This window comes from Notolabrus celidotus, chromosome 4, assembly GCF_009762535.1.
Source record: "Notolabrus celidotus isolate fNotCel1 chromosome 4, fNotCel1.pri, whole genome shotgun sequence".
NCBI classification, from domain to species: Eukaryota; Metazoa; Chordata; class Actinopteri; order Labriformes; family Labridae; genus Notolabrus; species Notolabrus celidotus.
Window position 1 is genome coordinate 39,571,788 of NC_048275.1, and position 20,000 is coordinate 39,591,787.

The window sequence follows — 20,000 nt, forward strand, 5'->3', positions numbered from 1 at the left end:
TTATGTCGTCAACTCGGGATGACCACAATTAATTGATTATCGATTAATTGATTGTTAAGAAATTACTCAAAACACACATTTTTGTTACCAATTTTCCGTCACGTGGAACAAACATCATGTGGTCTCATATTACACTCAGCTATCAGGGAGGTGTTTTAAGTTTAAAGCATGTTTCCATGTGAATCAGCTGTTAAAGGTGTTGCGCACAGCGGAGACGCTCAGCTGGTGGCTGCGGCTGTGCGTCAGGTCTCCACGTGCGCTTTTTAAAAGAGGATCAATACAAAACTGCTGCCAACAACAACACGGACACAAAGTTTCACAGCTTTACACAGGACATTTTAACCTTTGGATACGAAGGCAACAGACAGGTGGGAAATTCAGGTACGCTATGTTTACAGATCAGCAACATCAGAGCCGTCTGAGCTTTTCTGCAGCTGGACTGATTATGACCCGGTTGCGCTCCCGGCTGACACCTGATTGAATACACGTTTATTTTTCTCAATAAGAACGAGTAGACAGAAAACTGGACTCTGTGAGTCTGAAGTACTTTTCTGTTAGTAGTCTCAGCCTTCACTTTATAAGACTATGTCTGCGTAGAATATTTTAATGAGCCTGTTCGTTGATATTCTGCGTGTCAAACGTGTGCCCGTATTCAACCCCGTCAGTTATTTGCATTTTGTTGCTGTAGAAAATACAATTTAGGGGGAAAACAACGTATTTAGCATTGTTTTTGACGTAAGAATAATAATGTTTTTTTAATCAATTAATCGATAATTGATCGTTAACATTTCCAAAAATCAATCATGGAAAATACTTAAAATGTACATCCCTATCGTCAACGCAATATCCACAAGAGATTCCATCCTTTGTAAAAATATGATGATCAAGATTTGATCTCTAGAATATTAATGTATGTTGTAGTTGATAATTCTACCTCTCGATGTCACTGTTATTATACACACTGTAGATTAAGGATTTAGGCTCTAGTTATCACCTTACTTTAGTCTGTTTCAGCTGTCAGTCAGTTCTGACAAGATTAAGCACGAAAGATAATCCCTGCATCAAAATTGGTGCTTTCCTCTGATTGGCTGCTGGAAGTGTAGCCGTCATATCTGCAACAATGTTTTGGTTAGTTTGGACGTTACGGTCTACTAGTTAAGATGAACCTGGTGCCAAAACACCGAGGTCAGGTCAGCATCAATCATCTTGGCAGATGTCCGGGGCTTCTTGCTGACATCTTTGATTATTTCCTCTCCAGAGTTCTTGAACTCCTGTGTTTTCTACCACCCCCAGGTTTGTTTCTAACACAGTTTGTCTCCTTGTACTTTACAATGATGCAACATACAGCTATTCTAGACACTGTAAAACGCCTGGAAATGGCAGTATAGCCTCCCCCTTATTATGAGCCTCAATTATCTTCTTTCTGAGCTCAAGACTGATTCCCTTTGTCTTTGGCATGATTAGTATGAGTAGTCTCTCTCAATGATGTGTTCAAGTGCCCAGTTTGGAGTCTCAATGTAAAGCTCAATGCTGATTGGATGCGTAGGTGTTGTTAGGAAACCAGCTGACTGCACAGGTGTGTTTTGAAAGCAAAAATCACAAGGGGGCTAATATTTTTTACCACCCCATGTTTCACTACATTTGATATATAGCTATCCTTAAAATGTATTTTACATTCCAAAATGTACCAAAGCCACTAAAGAACACTGGTGAATGTTTGATTATATCGAATTTATCAATGATTCAGAATTTTTGGATTTTTGTTTCGGGCAGAATTTAAGGAAAATATTCCAGAATTCCTGGGGAGTTAATAATTTTGACCTCAACTGTAGTTGTTGTATTTTGGGTGGTGGGGGCTGAGTCCCTGAGCTCCCTTGTCTCGTAGGTTCCTCTGAGCTGCCGTAGACGTCCTCCTGCTGTGGACGTTCCAGACTCCAGCTGATACGGACTTGCTGGACTCCAGCGGCAACAGCTACTACTACTCGTCTCATCACTATCACCGCTCCCTCTCTCTCTTATTCTCCTCTATCCCTCTTTCAAGACCCAACTCGGTCGAGGCAGATGGCTGTCTAACATGAGTCTGGTCCTGCTCGAGGTTTCTGCCTGTTAAATGGAAGTTTGTCCTTGCCGCTGTAACTAGCTAAATACTGCGAGGTGCTCATGATGGATTAAGGTGGGGTCAGACTGAGTCTTATCCTGTCTTGGTGTTGGGTCTCTGTTCATAATTTGACATAGAGTGGACTAGACCTGCTCTGTTTGTAAAAGAGTCTTGAGATAACGTTTGTTGTGATTTGGTGCTATACAAATAAAGATTGATTGATTGATTGATTGGGATTAATTCTGGATGTATTCAATCAATCATTGCCCCTGAATGCAACACAAGAAATAGTAAGTTTATCTCCCAGGTGAGCCCTGAGCCTCATGCTCTCAGACGACACCGTGAACAGACAACAAGAAAAAGACGACAAGAGGAGACGGGCCGTGTGATAAAAACATAATTTAATGTGCTCTCATGTTACAGTATCTTACAGTCTGAGCTCTGTCTGTGACAGCAGACGGGTTTGGTTTACCTGCACAGGTAGAACAGGATCAGAACAAGAGGTCTCACTCTGAGGGAAAAACTGAACACACAAATCTGAGCGTGTGATTGGACCAAAAATAAACGTCTCACTTTGACATAAAAACAACGAAAGATCAAGAACAATACCCTCATGGTGAAATACTGTGTGCGTATATGCGTGTGTATGTGTGTGTGTGTGTGCTGTCAGACTGGTTTCTCCGTCTTCCTAGAAGAAGTCAGCAGTGTGTGAAGCAGCTTCAAAGAGACGGACACAAACCCCTGCTGAATACATGTTGTTACAGGTGAGGCTGCTGATGACTCAGGTGATAGGCCAGCCCACATCCCAGACACAGCTGAGAGTCAAACTGCACAGCTCCACCTCACCTGGGTACAATCTCTGTGTTTCACCTGTAGTTTCTTAATGAGGTGAGGCTGTTTAAACGAAGAGACCTTTCTGATCATCACCTCAAGAAGTGAGCGTGTGTCAGATCACAGAGAACAGAACGCCCCCCTCCAGATATGTCTGCATCCGCCAGAGGAGCACTCCTTCATCTGTTCGTCTGAGTCTCAGTTTCACTGTTAACAGTTCCACAGAGGAGCACTCCTTCATCTGTTCGTCTGAGTCTCAGTTTCACTGTAAACAGTTCCACAGAGGAGCACTCCTTCATATGTTCGTCTGAGTCTCAGTTTCAATGTTAACAGTTCCACAGAGGAGCACTCCATCATATGTTCGTCTGAGTCTCAGTTTCACTGTAAACAGTTCCACAGAGGAGCACTCCATCTGTTCGTCTGAGTCTCAGTTTTACTGTAAACAGTTCCACAGAGGAGCACTCCTTCATCTGTTCGTCTGAGTCTCAGTTTCACTGTAAACAGTTCCACAGAGGAGCACTCCATCTGTTCATCTGAGTCTCAGCTTCACTGTTAACAGTTCCACAGAGGAGCACTCCTTCATCTGTTCGTCTGAGTCTCAGTTTCACTGTAAACAGTTCCACAGAGGAGCACTCCATCTGTTCGTGAGAGTCTCAGTTTCACTGTAAACAGTTCCACAGAGGAGCACTCCTTCATCTGTTCGTCTGAGTCTCAGTTTCACTGTAAACAGTTCCACAGAGGAGCACTCCTTCATCTGTTTGTCTGAGTCTCAGTTTTACTGTTAACAGTTCCACAGAGGAGCACTCCATCTGTTCGTCTGAGTCTCAGTTTCACTGTAAACAGTTCCACAGAGGAGCACTCCTTCATCTGTTCGTCTGAGTCTCAGTTTCACTGTTAACAGTTCCACAGAGGAGCACTCCTTCATCTGTTCGTCTGAGTCTCAGTTTCACTGTAAACAGTTCCACAGAGGAGCACTCCTTCATCTGTTCGTCTGAGTCTCAGTTTCACTGTTAACAGTTCCACAGAGGCTAGGCTGAACCCCCCTGTCCATGTCTGTCTCCATACTGAAGCTGCTTCACTGATCGAAGAGCGGCTGCAGCTGAGGCGTGTGATGTTTTGTCGTGTGGTTACGTGGCGAGAGAGGCGGGGACGATCTCTCTCAGCAGTTTGCTCAGAGCGCGGACTTTCTCCTCCAGCAGGAAGTTCTTCTTCTCCGCAGTCTTCTGTCGCTGCTCTGTGACCTGCAGAGCCTTCATCAGCTGAGAGTTCTCCACATACAGGTCCTTTAGCAGCATGCTAGACTTCGTGTTCTTTGCCATCTGCAGGAGAAACCCGGGTCACTCCACAGACTGAGGACAGCTGACACAGCGATGAAGGACTTGTGTTTGAGGACTCACCTGGTCTTTGAGCTGCTGGACCTTCTCCTGCAGGACCAGCCGGACCCCCTTCATTTTGGTCTCCAGCTCCTCCATCCTCTGCTGCAGGGCCGACATTGCCTTCTCGTACTGATCCTGAACACAACATGGACACACAAACACACCATGAACCCTTCACGAGCCGCTGCTGTGGTGAACCCCTGTGACCTTTGACAGCTGTGACCTTTGACCCCTGTGACATTTGACCCCTGTAAACTTTGACCCCTGTGTGTTACCTGCTTCATGCTGAGCTGCGAGCCGCTCTGCTGGCTGTGCAGCCTCAGCGTCTCCTCCAGCTGCTGGCTCCTCCTCTGCTCCTCCACCAGCCGGACCTGCAGCAGCTCCACCTGCTCCTTGCAGCCGGACCCCCCTCGCTCCTGCAGCTCCTGCAACTGCCTCAGGTGCTGCGCCTGGACCAGACTGAGCGCCGAGTTGGCACGCAGAGCCTGAACACACCACAACATGTTTAAAACTCAAACTCAGACTTCAGTGTGGAGTCATTGTGTGGGACGTGCTCCTGACCTGATCCTCAGCCTGGGTCCGGGCCAGCTCCAGCTCACTCAGTTTGGTCTTCAGGTTCTGCTGCTCCTGGGTCAGCTTATGGATCTCCAGACCCTGAACCTGCAGTTCAGACAGCTAACAAACACCAACCAGTCAGCCTCCATGAGCCCCATCAGGGAGGGCTCCACTAATGGTAGTTTTTGCTACCCTCTAGATTACTGCCCTCTACTGGTCTGGTGGTGTAGTGCATTTACTTCTTTTTTCCTCCATATGTCACTGGCCTGATTTACACAATCTACCCGGGACTTCAGCCTGCGGTTGAAACGCAGACAACAATGGGGGCACAGGCACAGGTAAAGTAGTTCTGGGGGCTAAAAGACTCCAGAACTCTTTGTTCAAATGCACAATAAAGGGATATTTCAGTTTTTTATGAAGTGGGGTCGTATGAGTGCCTGGACCATATTTTCTTAACTTTAGTGAAATTACGTGAAGGAGGTGACCCCGTCTGCAGAGAATTGTAGCCTAGCTTGCCGGCCGGTCCTCTGGGAATTTTCTCATTAAAAGGGATGAGCTCAGCGGCACTCATCTTGGCTTGCAGGAGCACTAGTGTAATGTAACTCATACAACCCCACCTCAAAGAAAACTGAAATATCCCTTTAATGGATTATATTGACACAAAGACTGGTACCTTGTGTTGGAGCTCCTGGTTCTGGACTCTCAGTTTGTGGGTCCCCTCTTGCAGACTGATGGAGGTCTGACTCTCCTGCTCCTCCAGAGCCTGACTCAGCTCCTCCTTCTCCCTCATCAGCCTCCTGACGCTGGTCTCCAGCTCCTCCACCTGAGAGCACACAACACAGCAGCTGTAAGTCCCTGCTCACGGGGGGCGGTCTCGTAGTCCTTATGAGACCCGATGACATCCACAGTGACGCCAGACTTCAGCATTATAAGGGTTTAAAGCCCTGGTTATTTAACAACAAACAAAGATGTTACATATATTATATATCCTGTTTATTAGATATGTGAAGTACTGACCTTCCTCTGAGCCTCCTGCAGCTTCCCCTGCAGCTCTCTCCCTTCCTGGGCGTGGCGGAGTTTCTCCTGGTTGATGGCGTGGAGCTGAGAGCGCAGCAGCTCCGCCTCTGACTCAACTGAGAGCAATGACTGCTGCAGCTTCTCCACCTGATGGACACAAAGTCCTGATTAGACCTGATTCCTTGTTGTACTTTGTTCCTGTTACTCTGTCTGCGGTCTGATTCTGGACCTTGTTGTTTCGGTCGTCTGCCTCTCTCAGCAGTTTGGTTTTGTCCTCCTCCACCCACTGCAGCTTCAGAGTCACAGCGCTGAGCTCCGCCTCCAGCTCCGACAGACGACCCACCTGAGAAAACAAACACCTTTACTCCGGCTCATAAAGATGGAGACTGTGTCTTTAGGTCTCTGCTCCTCTCTCATCACTGCAGCTGCCATCCTCACTCCAACCACAGACACAGAGGTTAAAGGTCAGGGACTGAATGAGCTGAGGGGACACCTAGCAGACACACAGAAGCCACGTCCCCATCCCTCCCTTTAACCCTTCACCTGCTGTAAACAAATGAGTTGTAAACAGGTGAGTTGTATATAAATCCAGCTGTACAGTCGTCATGAAGAGAGGAATGAGCTATAGAGACCCTTTTCTGTCTCTTTAGTGTCTTTAAACATGTTTCTGTCTCCCTCTAGTGGACACTCAGGGAGCTGCAGGTTATTTCAGCCTCACTCTGATTCACAGCTCAGCTCCTGAGATCTCTGCTTGATTCAAACGCAGCTCGGACTTTTCAAGAAGTGAGTCAAATGAACTCAAAGTGCTGACTGTAGACGCACTGAGCTCGGGTCAGGTCATGTTCTGGTGCTGCTCAGTTCATCAGATAACTTCAGGGTGAAGCACCTTCTCCTTGAAACAGTTTCGACAGCCTTCGCTGGACGTTTTTATAACTCTGCATGGAGAAATCTGGGTTCAACCAAGACTCAGTTAACTGTATTAAGACATTATATCAGGATCCAAGGGCAAGAATCAAAATAAATGGGAGTCTAACCAAAGAGTTTAAGTTAGAAAGGTCTACCAGACAGGGCCGCTGTCTCTCCCCTACACTCTTCTCAATCTTTATTGAGCCGCTCGCTCAAGCAATAAGGCAAAATGAAGACATAAAGGGAATAAAGTGGAAGTGGGAGGGAGGGAGCACAAAATTGGGAAAAAGGATATGGATAGATGGTCAGTGTTGATGTTAGATTTCAGCTCAAGGATTGAAATCATCAAGATGTCGCGGGGTTGACTGCAGCTAAGAAAATGCTAGCCTTGCACTGGAAGCCTCCTTACACACTCACGCATACCCAGTGGCTGCAAACATTTTTGAGCATAATATACATGGAGTTGTCTGTAGCAAAAATACATGGGGCTGGTCAGAAAACAATCCGAACCTGGACCTCTGCGCCTGTAATGGGTTGAAGACTTACTGGGAAAATGTGTACTTATGTGTGACTTTTTGTTTATTTACTTATTCATTCATTTATTTATGTATTGTTTGTGTTTTATTTTCTTTACCTTGACCTATTGAACACAGAGGAGACTAGAGTATTACATACTGTACTGCTGTATACACCTTAAGTAACAATGTTGAAGATCTTGCTGGGATGAGAGGGAGGGGGCTGTCGCCATATGTGTGTGTGTGTGTGTGTGTGGGGGGGGGGGGGGTTCTAGTTTAAAGAGAAATGCTTACAACCTGTTGTACTATTGCCTTTGAAATATGTCATGTCCTTCTCTTTGAAATAAAAAACAATTGATCGCAAAAAAAAAAAAAAGGAAATCATCAAGATGAATGTGTTACCACGTCTCTTGTACTTGTTTCAGTGTTTGCCGGTGCAAAATCCCTCCCTCTCAATTTCAAGAGTGGGACAAAAAAATTCACGATTCATCTGGAACGGGCATAAACCAAGAATTCGATTCCCTACACTTCAGATGCCCAAAGACGAGGGAGGCCTGGCACTGCCGAACCTCCAAGAGTATTATTATGCCGCTCAACTCTGGCCCTTGATAGGTTGGTGTGATGCTAATTATTTTACAGTATGGAAGGAGATTGAACTGAACATGGAAGGGGGCCACGTGCAGAGGATGATGGCGAACAGAAACAAGTATAAGGAGAGGGAGGGATTGTTGAATTTAGTTGTTGGGTTCACCTTGGGAATCTGCTTTAAAGTAGTCAAGAAATACTAATTGGAGAATGAAGCAAAGTTTTTGAGTCGGATGGCCTGTGACACTAATTTCAAACCAGGGACTCTCAACCAAACGTTTAAACAGTGGACAAATAGAGGCATAACAATAATCAACACATTGATTGAAAGAGGAGAAATCTCAAGTTTTCTGAAACTAAGGAGAGAATATGACTTAGAAAACAAAGATTTCTACATGTACCTACAAATCAGAGATTCTTTTAACAAGGAGATAAAGCCATGAGATAAAGCCACAGATTGATTGTAACATTGTGTAATGCATACAGAGTTAAGAGAGTGATGTCAGTGTTGGGTCTAAATATGGTGAGAAATAGAACAACGTCCACTCTGTACATTAGAGATGAATCGGGAAAGGAACTGAAGAGAAAAATAACCATGGAACAACATAACATGTGTAGGACACAGAGTAGATCATCAAGCTCTAGAATGAGGAGGGAATACAGCTGGAGAAATATTGTGAGATTCTTCATCACACCCAAACTTAAAGGAACATTCTCACCTGTCCCACAGCCTTGCTGGAGACAGTGTGGTGAGCAGGATGTGGATCACGCTCATGTTTTTTAGCAATGTGTTAAAATGACTGAGTACTGGGATGAAGTGTGGAAAGGAATGACAGCAATTATAGGTAATGAACTTCCTAAAGGCTGATTTATACTTCTGCGTCGAATCGACGGCGTAGCCTACGCTGTAGGTCCGCGTAGCTCCCGTACCTACGCAGAGGCCTACGCACGTAGCTGACGTGCACCTCCTCCAAAATGTAACTACGCGTAGAGCCGACGCGGATCGCAAGCTCTGTGATTGGTCCGCTCGACGGCTTTGTCTTTCCCGCATTCACAGCACTTCCGGGATCCCGGACATCGGCCACACATCGTCCGTGTATTTCATGTCCTCCTCTCTATTCTTCATGTAATCATGTCTGTATGATAAACAGCAACATGTATCAGCTGTAGATTAACAGAACACGCTCTGAATCTCTGTGGAAAAGTAAACAGAGATCGTAGCGGGGCCGGAAGCAGGCGGCCGTCTATCAGAGAGACCACACTGCCCTCAAGCGTTTCAGAGGAGAATTGCTGCGTGACACAGACACATCGACGCACAAGTATGTGGGGCTCATGTCCGCATCAGCCCCTGCTGCGTAGGGGCGACGCAGAAGTATAAATCAGCCTTAAGACGTGTGAAGGGCTGTATCTGGGAGATTTAACACAGGAGAATATACAAAGCAAAGACATGTACCTGCTGGAATACTACTACTGGCATCAAAGAAAGCTATAACAAGACAGTGGTGGAAGGAGGGGACCCCCCCCACTCAGAGAAACTGGGTGGACATTGTGGAAAAACGACACGATATGGAGAACTTTACACACAATTTAAGACTTCAACAATCTGCCTGCCAATGAAAATGGAAGAAGTGGACTGACTTTATAACCCATCAGACAGTCTGAAGAGAATGGACTGTTTAAAGGAGGCTAAACTGACGTCTGTTAACTGACACCAAAGTTTACTTCATGTGTTTATTTTGATGTCACCTCATCAAGAGAAGCAAATTAAATAGAAGTAAAATAAAAGCACCTTCTCCTTGTATGAGTGGAGCTCTCTCTCCAGCAGCTTTGTCTCCTGCGTCCCTGCTGCCTGCTGCTGCAGCCTCTCTCTCTCATGCTGCCCCGCTGCGTCCTGCAGCCGCCGCACCTGCAAACATTACCACAGGTGAGTCCCACAGCGGTGTGCAAAGAGAGGACCAGAACCACAGAAACCTTCAGCTGTTCAGGGGGGCTTCTCTCAGCTCGCTCACCATGGCCGCCTCCTCCTCCTGCTCCTTGGAGACTGTTGCTAGGCGCTCCTGCAGCATCTGAACAGACTGCTGGTCTCCCCGGAGCCGGGCGCTCAGCTCGCCGTTGTCGTTGCTGAGCTGCAGGTTTCTGCTGCTCAGATCCAGAACCTCCTCACGATACCTGGAGTTCTGCAGACACACAGGGGAGGAGAGGAGGAGGAGGAAGAAGAAGAGAGGTTTTCTTTAGTCCTTCCCCCAGAGGTCAGAGCTCAAAGGTCAGAGGGGGTTTAGTTCAGCCTCTCACCTCTTTGTGCAGCTTCTCCTCTTCCTCTCTGCTCCTCTCGTGCTCTCTCTCCATCTCCTCCAGTTTCCTCCTGACAGAAGACAAAGATTTCAGTGTAGCTTCATCTTCATCATCATCTTCATCTTCATCATCATCATCATCATCATCATCATCACCATCATCATCATCATCATCATCATCATCATCATCATCATCATCACCATCACCGTCACCGTCACCATTATCATTATCACCATCATCACCATTATCATTATCATCGTCACTTTCACTTTCTCTATCATCATGATCATCGTCATCATCATCATCATCATCACCATCCTTAAAGTGTGATTCAAAATAAAGAGACTGATGTCAATGTAGTTCAGACCCTGACCCTAACTCTTCCTGTCCCATTAAAGTTACTAACCATAGACCTTTCTGGAGTCCCTGAGCTCCCTTGTCTCGTAGGTTCCTTTGAGCTCTGAGCCGTAGACGTCCTCCTGCTGTGGACGTTCCAGACTCCAGCTGATACGGACGTGCTGGACTCCAGCGGCAACAGCTACTACTACTCGTCTCATCACTATCACCGCTCCCTCTCTCTCTTATTCTCCTCTATCCCTCTTTCCAGACCCAACTCGGTCGAGGCAGATGGCTGTCTAACATGAGTCTGGTTCTGCTCGAGGTTTCTGCCTGTTAAAGGAAGTTTGTCCTCTCCGCTGTAACTAGCTAAATACTGCGAGGTGCAATGCTCATGGTGGATTAAGGTGGGGTCAGACTGAGTCTTATCCTGTCTTGGTGTTGGGTCTCTGTTCATAATTTGACATAGAGTGGTCTAGACCTGCTCTGTTTGTAAAAGAGTCTTGAGATAACGTTTGTAGTGATTTGGCGCTATACAAATAAAGATTGATTGATTGGTTGATTGATTGATTGATTGATTGATTGATTGGTTGATTGTGTTGTGTTGTCTTTAGATCAGTAAAACAGTAAATGAAAGGTGTGTAATGTAAGGCTGAAATCATCGTTGATCAGAGATCAGTCAGCTGCTCATGTCAACATCCTGCAGCAGAACAACCTCCACCAGCCTGTGACCCTCCACACAGCAGAGCACTGTCCCAATGTGGGACACAAACAAACATACCTCCACTGTGCCCCCCTGCTCCGCCTCTGTCACTACCTCTGAGGTGGAAGATCTTCCCCCCACAGTGACAGGGTGCAGCGAGGAGTGAAAGTCTCAAGGACCAGAACCCAAAGTCTGTTCTCACCTCTTCTTGGAGACCTCGTCCTCCAGGTTCTGGACTTCCTGCTGCAGGACACTCAGTCTCTCCTGCAGGGCTCCGTTTTCTGATCTAACCTCGTCCAGCTGAGCCCTGCAAAACACACACACACACACACACACACACACACACACACACACACACACACACACACACACACACACACACACACACACACACACACACACACACACACACACACACACACACGCACACACACGCACACACACACAATTTAGAATCACTTTATTGTTCACACACTACTCAGAAACACAGCTTTAATCAGCGGACTGGTCCTGATTGTAGACTCGGTTTTACTGAAGAGAAATGTGAGTGGTTGAATCAGGTCTTCACTGGAACATCAGGAGACTACAATCTGCTTCAGACGGTCTGAGACTGACCCTCAGAGATATGACTTTACTGTTCTCACTCCTCCGCCTGATCAACACCTGATCAATACTCTCCTCTCTCTACTCTGACTTCAGACTGAGGCGTATCTAAGCTCTACATGTTCTCCTGGAGGTCTGCTGTGACCGGTCTGAAGCAGACCGAGGCGTATCTAAGCTCTACATGTTCTCCTGGAGGTCTGCTGTGACCGGTCTGAAGCAGACCGAGGCGTATCTAAGCTCTACATGTTCTCCTGGAGATCTGCTGTGGTCGGTCTGAAGCAGACTGAGGCGTATCTAAGCTCTACATGTTCTCCTGGAGGTCTGCTGTGGTCGGTCTGAAGCAGACTGAGGCGTATCTAAGCTCTACATGTTCTCCTGGAGGTCTGCTGTTGTCAGTCTGAAGCAGACTGATGCATATCTAAGCTCTACATGTTCTCCTGGAGGTCTGCTGTGGTCGGTCTGAAGCAGACTGAGGCGTATCTAAGCTCTACATGTTCTCCTGGAGGTCTGCTGTGGTCGGTCTGAAGCAGACTGAGGCTTGAGGTCTGGGTTCTTTGATCTTAAATCATCAGGTTCTTTAAGAAGAAGAGATCTGAGTGAGAGAGGGATCAGAGAGGAGGTGTGGGGACAGACAGGAGGACAGAGTTATGGATGGACAGTCTGTCATGCACGTGTCATTCGGTTAGCGATGAGGTGAAGAGTTAAAGCAGACAGAGTGGGCTGGCTGCAGTGCATTGTGGGACACAGCGCCTCACTCCGTCAGAGCTCTACCTGTGGGAGATGCTGATTAGTCATTCAGAGACTGAGAGTTTAAAGCACGGCGGCACACGGAGGTTAGTCATCATTCGGATCAGGATCTGGATCTCTGAGCTCGGTCTCATGCTCCACAAACCTGTGTGGACTAGACGGGTCCATCACCTCCTCCAAGGCCAGGACCAGCGTCTCCAGCTCCACCAGCTGCCGTTTGATCCTGCTCTTCTCCTGCTCAAAGTCCTGCTCCGCTGTCCCCAGCCGGTCCTGGTAGTCCTGCAGGGCCTGCTGAAGCTGGAGGACCTGCTGTTGGACCTGCTCCAGCTCTCCATCCTTCTCCTCCAGCTGATTGGTCAGCTGCTGAGCGTCCCTGTGGACCTTCTCTGAGGAGGCCTTGGCGAGCTGTAGGAGGTCAGCACCGCCTGCCACCTCAGCTCGGAGCCGATCCACCTCACTGCTTTTGGAACTGAGCAGCCTCTTGAGGTCCAGGACCAGGTCTGCCGTCTGATTGAGCTGTGAGCTGAGATCCCTGAGATGGTCTCTAAGCGTGGAGATCTCCTCCTCCATCTCTACGATCTGATTGGACAGCTGGTCGGCCAGTCTGGTGTAGCCCGCTTTCTCCTGGCTCAGACAGCAGACCTCCTCCCTCTCCTCATCCAGACTGGACTGGATCTGCAGGGTCCGGGTCTGCTCCAGCCTCAGAGCCTCCTGCAGAGCCTCCTCTGCACTCCTCTTCCTGTCCAGCTCCTCAGAGACGCTGTCCAGCTCCAGCTGCAGGTTGTCCACAGCCATGGCCTGGTCCTTCAGGTCCTGGATCAGCCTGTCCCGATCTGTCTTCAGTGAGTCCAGCTCAGCAGTCAGTCTGGACAGGGACTCAGTTTTGTTCCTCATGGTGTCTTGCAGATGCTCCAGCTCGGCCCTCAGAGCATAGACGGTCTGCTCTCGGGCTCTGAGCTGAGCCTGCTGCTGGGTGAAGGCGCTGGACAGACGGCTGCAGTTGTCGGCCTCCAGCTGGCGGTCTTGCTGGATGCTCTGGGACGCGGCCTGGAGGTTTCCCAGCTCCTCTTTCTGCTGGCTCACCTGAAGTAGGAGCTGCTCCTCCCTGCTCCTCCCACGCTGCAGCTCCTCCTCCACAGAGCTCTTCTCCGAGGCCAGCCGTCTGTTCAGAACCTCGTGAGACTCCAGGAAACTGATGCTCTCCCCGAGCTGAGAGCAGGCCTCCTCCAGTCTGGACTCCAGCTCAGAACAGCGCCCTCTAGAGGAAGCCAGATCCTCTTCCAGCTGACCACAGCGCTCCCTGAACTCCTCTAAGCTGGCCTCTGATTGGCTGAGCTGATGACGGGCCATCTGGAGGACCTCCTCTGAAGAGACGAGCTGCTTCTGGAGCTGACGGACCTCCTCCTCATGCTGCTCCTCCATCCTGCTCTCCTCGGACGAGAACCGAGCGTGGAGCCCGGCCTGCTCCTCCACAGCTCTCTCCTCACACTGCTGCTTCTCCTGCTCTGATTGTGCAAGTTGTTTTTCCCAGGATCCTCTCTGCTCCTGCAGCTGCTGGCGCTCCTGGTGGAGCTGGAGTAGGAGGTGGTGCTGAGCGTCTGCGTGCTGCAGCGTGGCGTGAGAGAGCTGCTGCTCTGCGTCCTCCCTGCTCAGCGTGCAGAGTGTGATGGAGGATGTTAGAGTGTGAAACAGTTACTCACATTCACCTCTAACAGGACGTCAGAGCTTCACTCAGCTCTGTTCTTATACTTCAACTATGAGTCGTCATGTTTAAAGGTTTAAACACACATCTGTGTTAAAGACTGCACCTGGTCACACACACACACACCTGAACCTGACCCCCTTTAGAGGCGTCTCAGAGACACTGAGGACTACAGAGACCACAGGTGCTCTGTGCAGGTACACTCTCACTATAGTAACCATCAAACTGTAGAGCAGAGCAGGCTATGAGGTCACCACTCACCTGACCCTCATCACTTCCTGGTCCATCTTCAGCTTCAGCTCAGCCTCCAGCTGATCCTTCTCCGCGCTCAGTCTCTGGACCAGGTTACCGATCTCTCTCGCAAAGTTCTGCTCCAGCTCGGCTCGCTCCCGCTGCGTCCTGGGAAACACGGACACGCGAGCACGGTGTCATCAACGTATCATCAAGGTATCATCGACGTATAAACAATCTCAGCTAGTGTGTGTGTGGTGTCCCTCACCTGCGCTCCTGCTCGTTGCTCCACCCCCCTCCTCCTCCTCCTCCATGTTGGATCTGAGTCTGCATTCTGTCCACAGTCTCCTTCAGCTGCTTCACCTGCTGCTCCACCTGAGCTTTCTGCTCCTCCAGCTCACTGATCTCCATCTGAGTTCAGAACCATGGGAGAGACTGGTCTGACTGCACGGACGTTCACAGGGAATCATGCTTTCAGACAGTTTTACATTTCCTCCTGACAACAAGCAGACTGTTCATTAAAGTGAACCTTTGAAAACAACTCCATTAATAAACTCCACAGCAGAGTCCTGGAGCACTCCTGCTGAAGCAGACAACCTTTATTCTGACGGAGTGAGACGTCTCTAACAAGAGACGGTGATTAGAGAGCAGGTCAAATCAAAGTGTGACTTTACACACACCTCAACACTCTGTGTCCTGACTGAATCAGCAAACAACTAATGGATCACCACAGGAAGTGAACAATCATTACAATATATGAGAGGCAGCAAGCACATCAACAGATCTGTCCCATCTACTCAAACATCCTCCTCTGGATCAGGGTCTAACTGGACATGGGCAAACTACCGCCCGTGGGCCATATACAGACTGCCAAACTTGTCCAAATGATATTCAGGGTTCCCACTCTTTTCCAGAGATCATTTTCCAAGACATTTCCAAGACATTTTCAGTGATGATCAATCTGACAGTCTAAATTGAGTTCCTAATTTAGTTCCTAAATAATCTAATATGTTCCTCTCAGTGGAAGTCTACATTGAAAGACATGCAGTCCATGGCTATCCATGAAATCATCTCCTACATGCTGAAAAATGATGGCAAATTGATTATCGAACAATGCAACCACAGATGTACAGCACTTTATTACTGCAACCAAGTAATAATGATGGCCAACTCTCATCTCAGCTTTCTCTTTTCTCAAAAAATATAAAATTAGCTAAGAAAACAAAAGAGCCAGCAAAGGACTCTGGAAGCTGCCTTAGTGAAATAAATAAATAAATAAATAAATAATCAGAGGATCAGTGCATAAATTGACCTATATAGAACTGAATGATAAAAGTGGCCACAAAAGGTGAATGGGGATGTGTTTTTTTAACCTTAGCAGGTCGCACACAGTCATGTTGGAATAATTTTCCAGGACAATCTGTGATTTTCCAGGACATTTTACTTTTTCTCCCATTTTCCAGGTGTTTTCCAGTACTGGAAAACTGGTCAACTGTTTTCCAGTACTGGAAAACTGGTCAACTGTTTTCCAGGTTTTCCAGGACGCGTGGGAACCCTGGATATTATTAAATTAAATGATCTTATAATTAAACCTCATTCATTTGACCTTTTCCCCGCAATGCCCGTGTTTCCCTAATAGATGGTGCACTCCAGACACATTGACGATGGAGTGTGGTGTGTTACTCTCTACTTCACTTTTGCGCGTTGCCCTTTGAGCTCTTCTGTAACAATGAGCAGACCAAAGAAAAGAAAAGTGGACAGTGAGTGTCGAGTGTTGAATGATGAGAATGGACAACTAAATATTTTGTCACTGAAGTCTGATCAAAGGCTGTGTGCCTGATATGCCAAGAAACTGTTGCAGTTTTCAAAGAATACAATATCAGCCGTCACTTCACCACAAAGCATGCTAACTACGCTAGCAAGCAGTCAACGCAAGAACGGGAGGCTACAGCTCAGAGGTTGGCGGCTAATTTACAAACTCAGAAAAAAAATTTCACTGACAAACTACAATTCAAGAGTCAAGTACCAAGACAAGTTTTCTGCTGGCATTCAAATTAGCAAAGGAAAGCAAGCCTTTCTCCAAAGGTGAGATTTTGAAAGAATGCATGGTAGCAGGTCTCCTGAGTCCGGAGAGCAAAGGCAAGTTTGAAAAAATCAGGTTACCCCGCAGGACTGTGACTCGCTGTGTGGAACTGATTGACAAAGAGTGACTTAAAGAAAAAGGCGGTGTCCTTTACATCATATTGACTAGCACTGGATGAAAGCAATGACATAAAAGACACCGCTCAGCTCCTGATCTGTGTCCGAGGGATTAACATCAGTTTTGAGATAACGGAGGAGTTTTGGACCATGGACACCCTGAAAGGAAAAACGCATAGAGAGGACTTGTATAAACCAGGTGTCTGCTGTCATCAAGAGAATGAAGCTGCCTTGGAGTAAACTTGCAAATGTCACCACGGATGGATCGCCAAATTTAACTGGACTAAACGTTGGGCTGCTGAAAAGAATCCAGGATAAAGTGAAAGAGGAAAACCCTGACCAGGATGCTATTTTCCTTCTCCGCATCATTCATCAGGAGTCTCTGTGCAATCTATATTGCAGCTTAATCATGTCGTGACTTCAGTCATACAACTTTTAACTTTATTCGAGCAAGGAGACTCCAGCATCGTCAGTTTACTACATCCCTGGAGGACTCCGATGCGGGTCACCAGGACTTACTTTACCACTCTGATGTCCGCTGGTAAGTTTGGGCAAAGTGTTTCAACGAGTGTGGGAGCTCAAAGAGGAGATTAGCACATTTCTGGAGTTAATGGGGAAATCGGAAACTGAATTTCCTTGGCTAAGCGACAAGAAGTGGCTTTGTGACTTTGCGTTTGCTGTGGACATATTTTCACACATGAATGAGCTGAAGGTGAAGCTACAGGGGAAAGATCAGTTTGTGCACGAAAAATTTCAAACAAATATTTCACTAATTTTCCCACACTAGCCATGCAGAAAGAGGCGACTGGAAATGCAAAGAAATACAGCAAATCACTGGACGACCTGCACGGAGAATTCTGATGTCGGTTCTCTGATTTTGAAAGAATCGAAAAGTCACTTCAGCTGGTGTCCTGTCCCCTGTCACAAGACCCTGAATCAGCACCACAGGAGCTGCAGTTGGAACAGATCAATCTTCAGTCTGACTCCGTCTGAAAGGAGAAGTTCAACTCTCTTAAACTGAATAACCTTTATGCTTCACTTAACAAAGCCACGTTTCCAAACCTCTGGAGGACGGCACAGAAGATGCTGACGTTGTTTGGCTCGACCCTCGAATGACAGCAGACATTCAGCGTCATTAACATCAACAAAGCCCGACATAGATCCAAGTTAACTGACCAACACCTCGGATCTATCCTGAGAAATTCCACAACAAAAGTAACTCCAGACTTTGATGAACTGGAAAAAAAGGGAGATCAACAACACTGTTCCCACTGAAGCTGAACGTGAGTTCCTCTACTGAGTTATGAAATTAATGCATTTGGAAAACTATTTGTACAATGAGCCTTGCATATTCATGCATTGCTACCTGTTAAAGGCCAAATCCTTTCATGTAATGCTTTTACATGTCATTTATATTAGTTCACACAAACACTCCATCCATCTGTTCCAGGCCCCTCGGTCACATTTTAGAACCCATTGTGGCCCGCGAGTCAAAAAGTTGGCCCACCGCTGGTCTAACTGGTACCTTGAAGACCTGAGAGATGTCTTTACGCTCCACCTCCATGCTCTGCCTCATCCTCTCCAGACTGCGCTCATAATAGTTCACCTGGAGGAGGAAGAGGAGGAGGGGAAGGAAGAGGAAGAAGAGGAGGAGGAGGAAGAAGAGGGGAAGGAAGAGGAAGAAAAGGAGGAGGAAGAGGAGGAGGAGGAGGCAGAGGAGGAGGAGGAGGAAGAGGAGGACAGTTAAGATCAGTTGCACCGTAACGTGTGTGTGTGTGTGTGTGTGTGCATCCATGTGCGTGCATGCGTGTGTGTGTGGGTGCGTGCATGTGTTTGTGCATGTGTGTCCGTGCGTGCGTGCGTGTGTGCGTGCTTGTGTGCGTGCGTGTGTGTTACCTGTGTTTCCAGCTGGATGTTCAGCTGCTGCAGCTCCTGGTTGTGTTTCTGCTTCAGCTGCTCCAGAGCTAACTCTGTCTGAATACTGACCCCAGGACCAGAGACCACGTCCAGAGAACCCAGAGCTGAGACACAGACAGAGAGAGGGTCAGAGAAAGACAGGGAGAGACAGAGAGAGACAGAGAGAGAGAGACAGAGGGACAGAGGGATGGATGACTAAACGTGCTGAGACAGAATCATGTCCCTGCTTTGTTGATTTCTGGTCTGCAGTGGTTGAATCATGTTCATGAGGTATGAAGCCTCAGTCCACACCGATCCACGTCAAAGACTGACTCTCAGGATCTAAAGGTCAGGCTCTGCATGGAGGGAAGGATCTGAGCAGCTGGGTTCAAGGTCTGAAGGTCTGAGTCCTCTGAGACCGTCTAACATGTTCTGGTTCATGTTCAGAACAGCTCTGATTGACAGGTGAGTCAGCCTGTCACACTTAGCCAAGCTGGCTCCTCCCACACAAGCGCTCAACTACAATCACAGTGTGCAGATGTGTGTGTGTGTGTGTGTGTGTGTGTGTGTGTGTGTGTGTGTGTGTGTGTGTGTGTGTGTGTGTGTGTGTGTGTGTCTGTGTGTGTGTGTGTCTGTGTCTGTGTGTGTGTGTGTGTGTGTGTGTGTGTCTGTGTCTGTGTCTGTGTGCGCAAACACACCTGTTTTATCTGCTGGCTGTAGTTTCTTCCTGACCAGAGGAGACGAGCTGCGCTTCATGTCCGACTCGTCTGAACAAAAACAAGACACAAAGTTAAACAACCTGTAAAACACACACACACACACACACACACACACACACACACACACACACACACACACACACACACACACACACACACACACACACACACACACACACACACACACACACACACACACACACACACACACACACACACACACACACACAGATCAAGGAACAAGACAGAAGAAAGCTAAAGGAACAGAGTACAAAGATCAGGAGAACCTTTAAACAAACTCACTGAGAGACATGATGAGGCTGTAACCTGTCACACACACCTGCTGACTTTCAACTGACTCCTCACCTCTGTGTGAGTGTGTGTGGGCGTGTCCAACTGAACAGCTCTAACCTGCTCAGCAGATACTGAATACCTGAGAACAGGTGGAGGTGCTCATCATCTACATTAAAAACAGACATGACTCTGTGGTGGAAGTCACTGCATTAAAAACAGACATGACTCTGTAGTGGAAGTCACTGCATTAAAAACAGACATGACTCTGTAGTGGAAGTCACTGCATTAAAAACAGACATGACTGTAGTGGAAATCACTGCATTAAAAACAGACATGACTCTGTAGTGGAAGTCACTGCATTAAAAACAGACATGACTCTGTAGTGGAAGTCACTG

At 47.4% G+C, this 20,000-nt stretch overlaps 1 protein-coding gene across 1 annotated transcript in view; it reads right to left on the reverse strand.

Moving 5' to 3' along the window:
- Nucleotides 1-2,480: 2,480 nt before the first annotated feature.
- ninl (ninein-like) overlaps nucleotides 2,481-20,000 on the reverse strand; it is a 54,349-nt gene continuing 36,829 nt past the window's right edge. The window contains exons 15-31 of the mRNA XM_034681657.1: nucleotides 19,291-19,359; nucleotides 18,593-18,717; nucleotides 18,222-18,302; nucleotides 14,766-14,908; nucleotides 14,528-14,665; nucleotides 12,710-14,209; nucleotides 11,417-11,521; nucleotides 10,176-10,245; nucleotides 9,893-10,060; nucleotides 9,673-9,789; nucleotides 6,107-6,220; nucleotides 5,878-6,024; nucleotides 5,534-5,683; nucleotides 4,867-4,980; nucleotides 4,581-4,790; nucleotides 4,327-4,440; nucleotides 2,481-4,248 (exon numbers count right to left, since the gene is read on the reverse strand). Of these exons, the coding sequence (XP_034537548.1) occupies nucleotides 4,057-4,248; nucleotides 4,327-4,440; nucleotides 4,581-4,790; nucleotides 4,867-4,980; nucleotides 5,534-5,683; nucleotides 5,878-6,024; nucleotides 6,107-6,220; nucleotides 9,673-9,789; nucleotides 9,893-10,060; nucleotides 10,176-10,245; nucleotides 11,417-11,521; nucleotides 12,710-14,209; nucleotides 14,528-14,665; nucleotides 14,766-14,908; nucleotides 18,222-18,302; nucleotides 18,593-18,717; nucleotides 19,291-19,359 (3,557 nt within the window). The 3' untranslated portion in view covers nucleotides 2,481-4,056. The remainder of the gene's footprint in view (nucleotides 4,249-4,326; nucleotides 4,441-4,580; nucleotides 4,791-4,866; nucleotides 4,981-5,533; nucleotides 5,684-5,877; nucleotides 6,025-6,106; nucleotides 6,221-9,672; nucleotides 9,790-9,892; nucleotides 10,061-10,175; nucleotides 10,246-11,416; nucleotides 11,522-12,709; nucleotides 14,210-14,527; nucleotides 14,666-14,765; nucleotides 14,909-18,221; nucleotides 18,303-18,592; nucleotides 18,718-19,290; nucleotides 19,360-20,000) is intronic.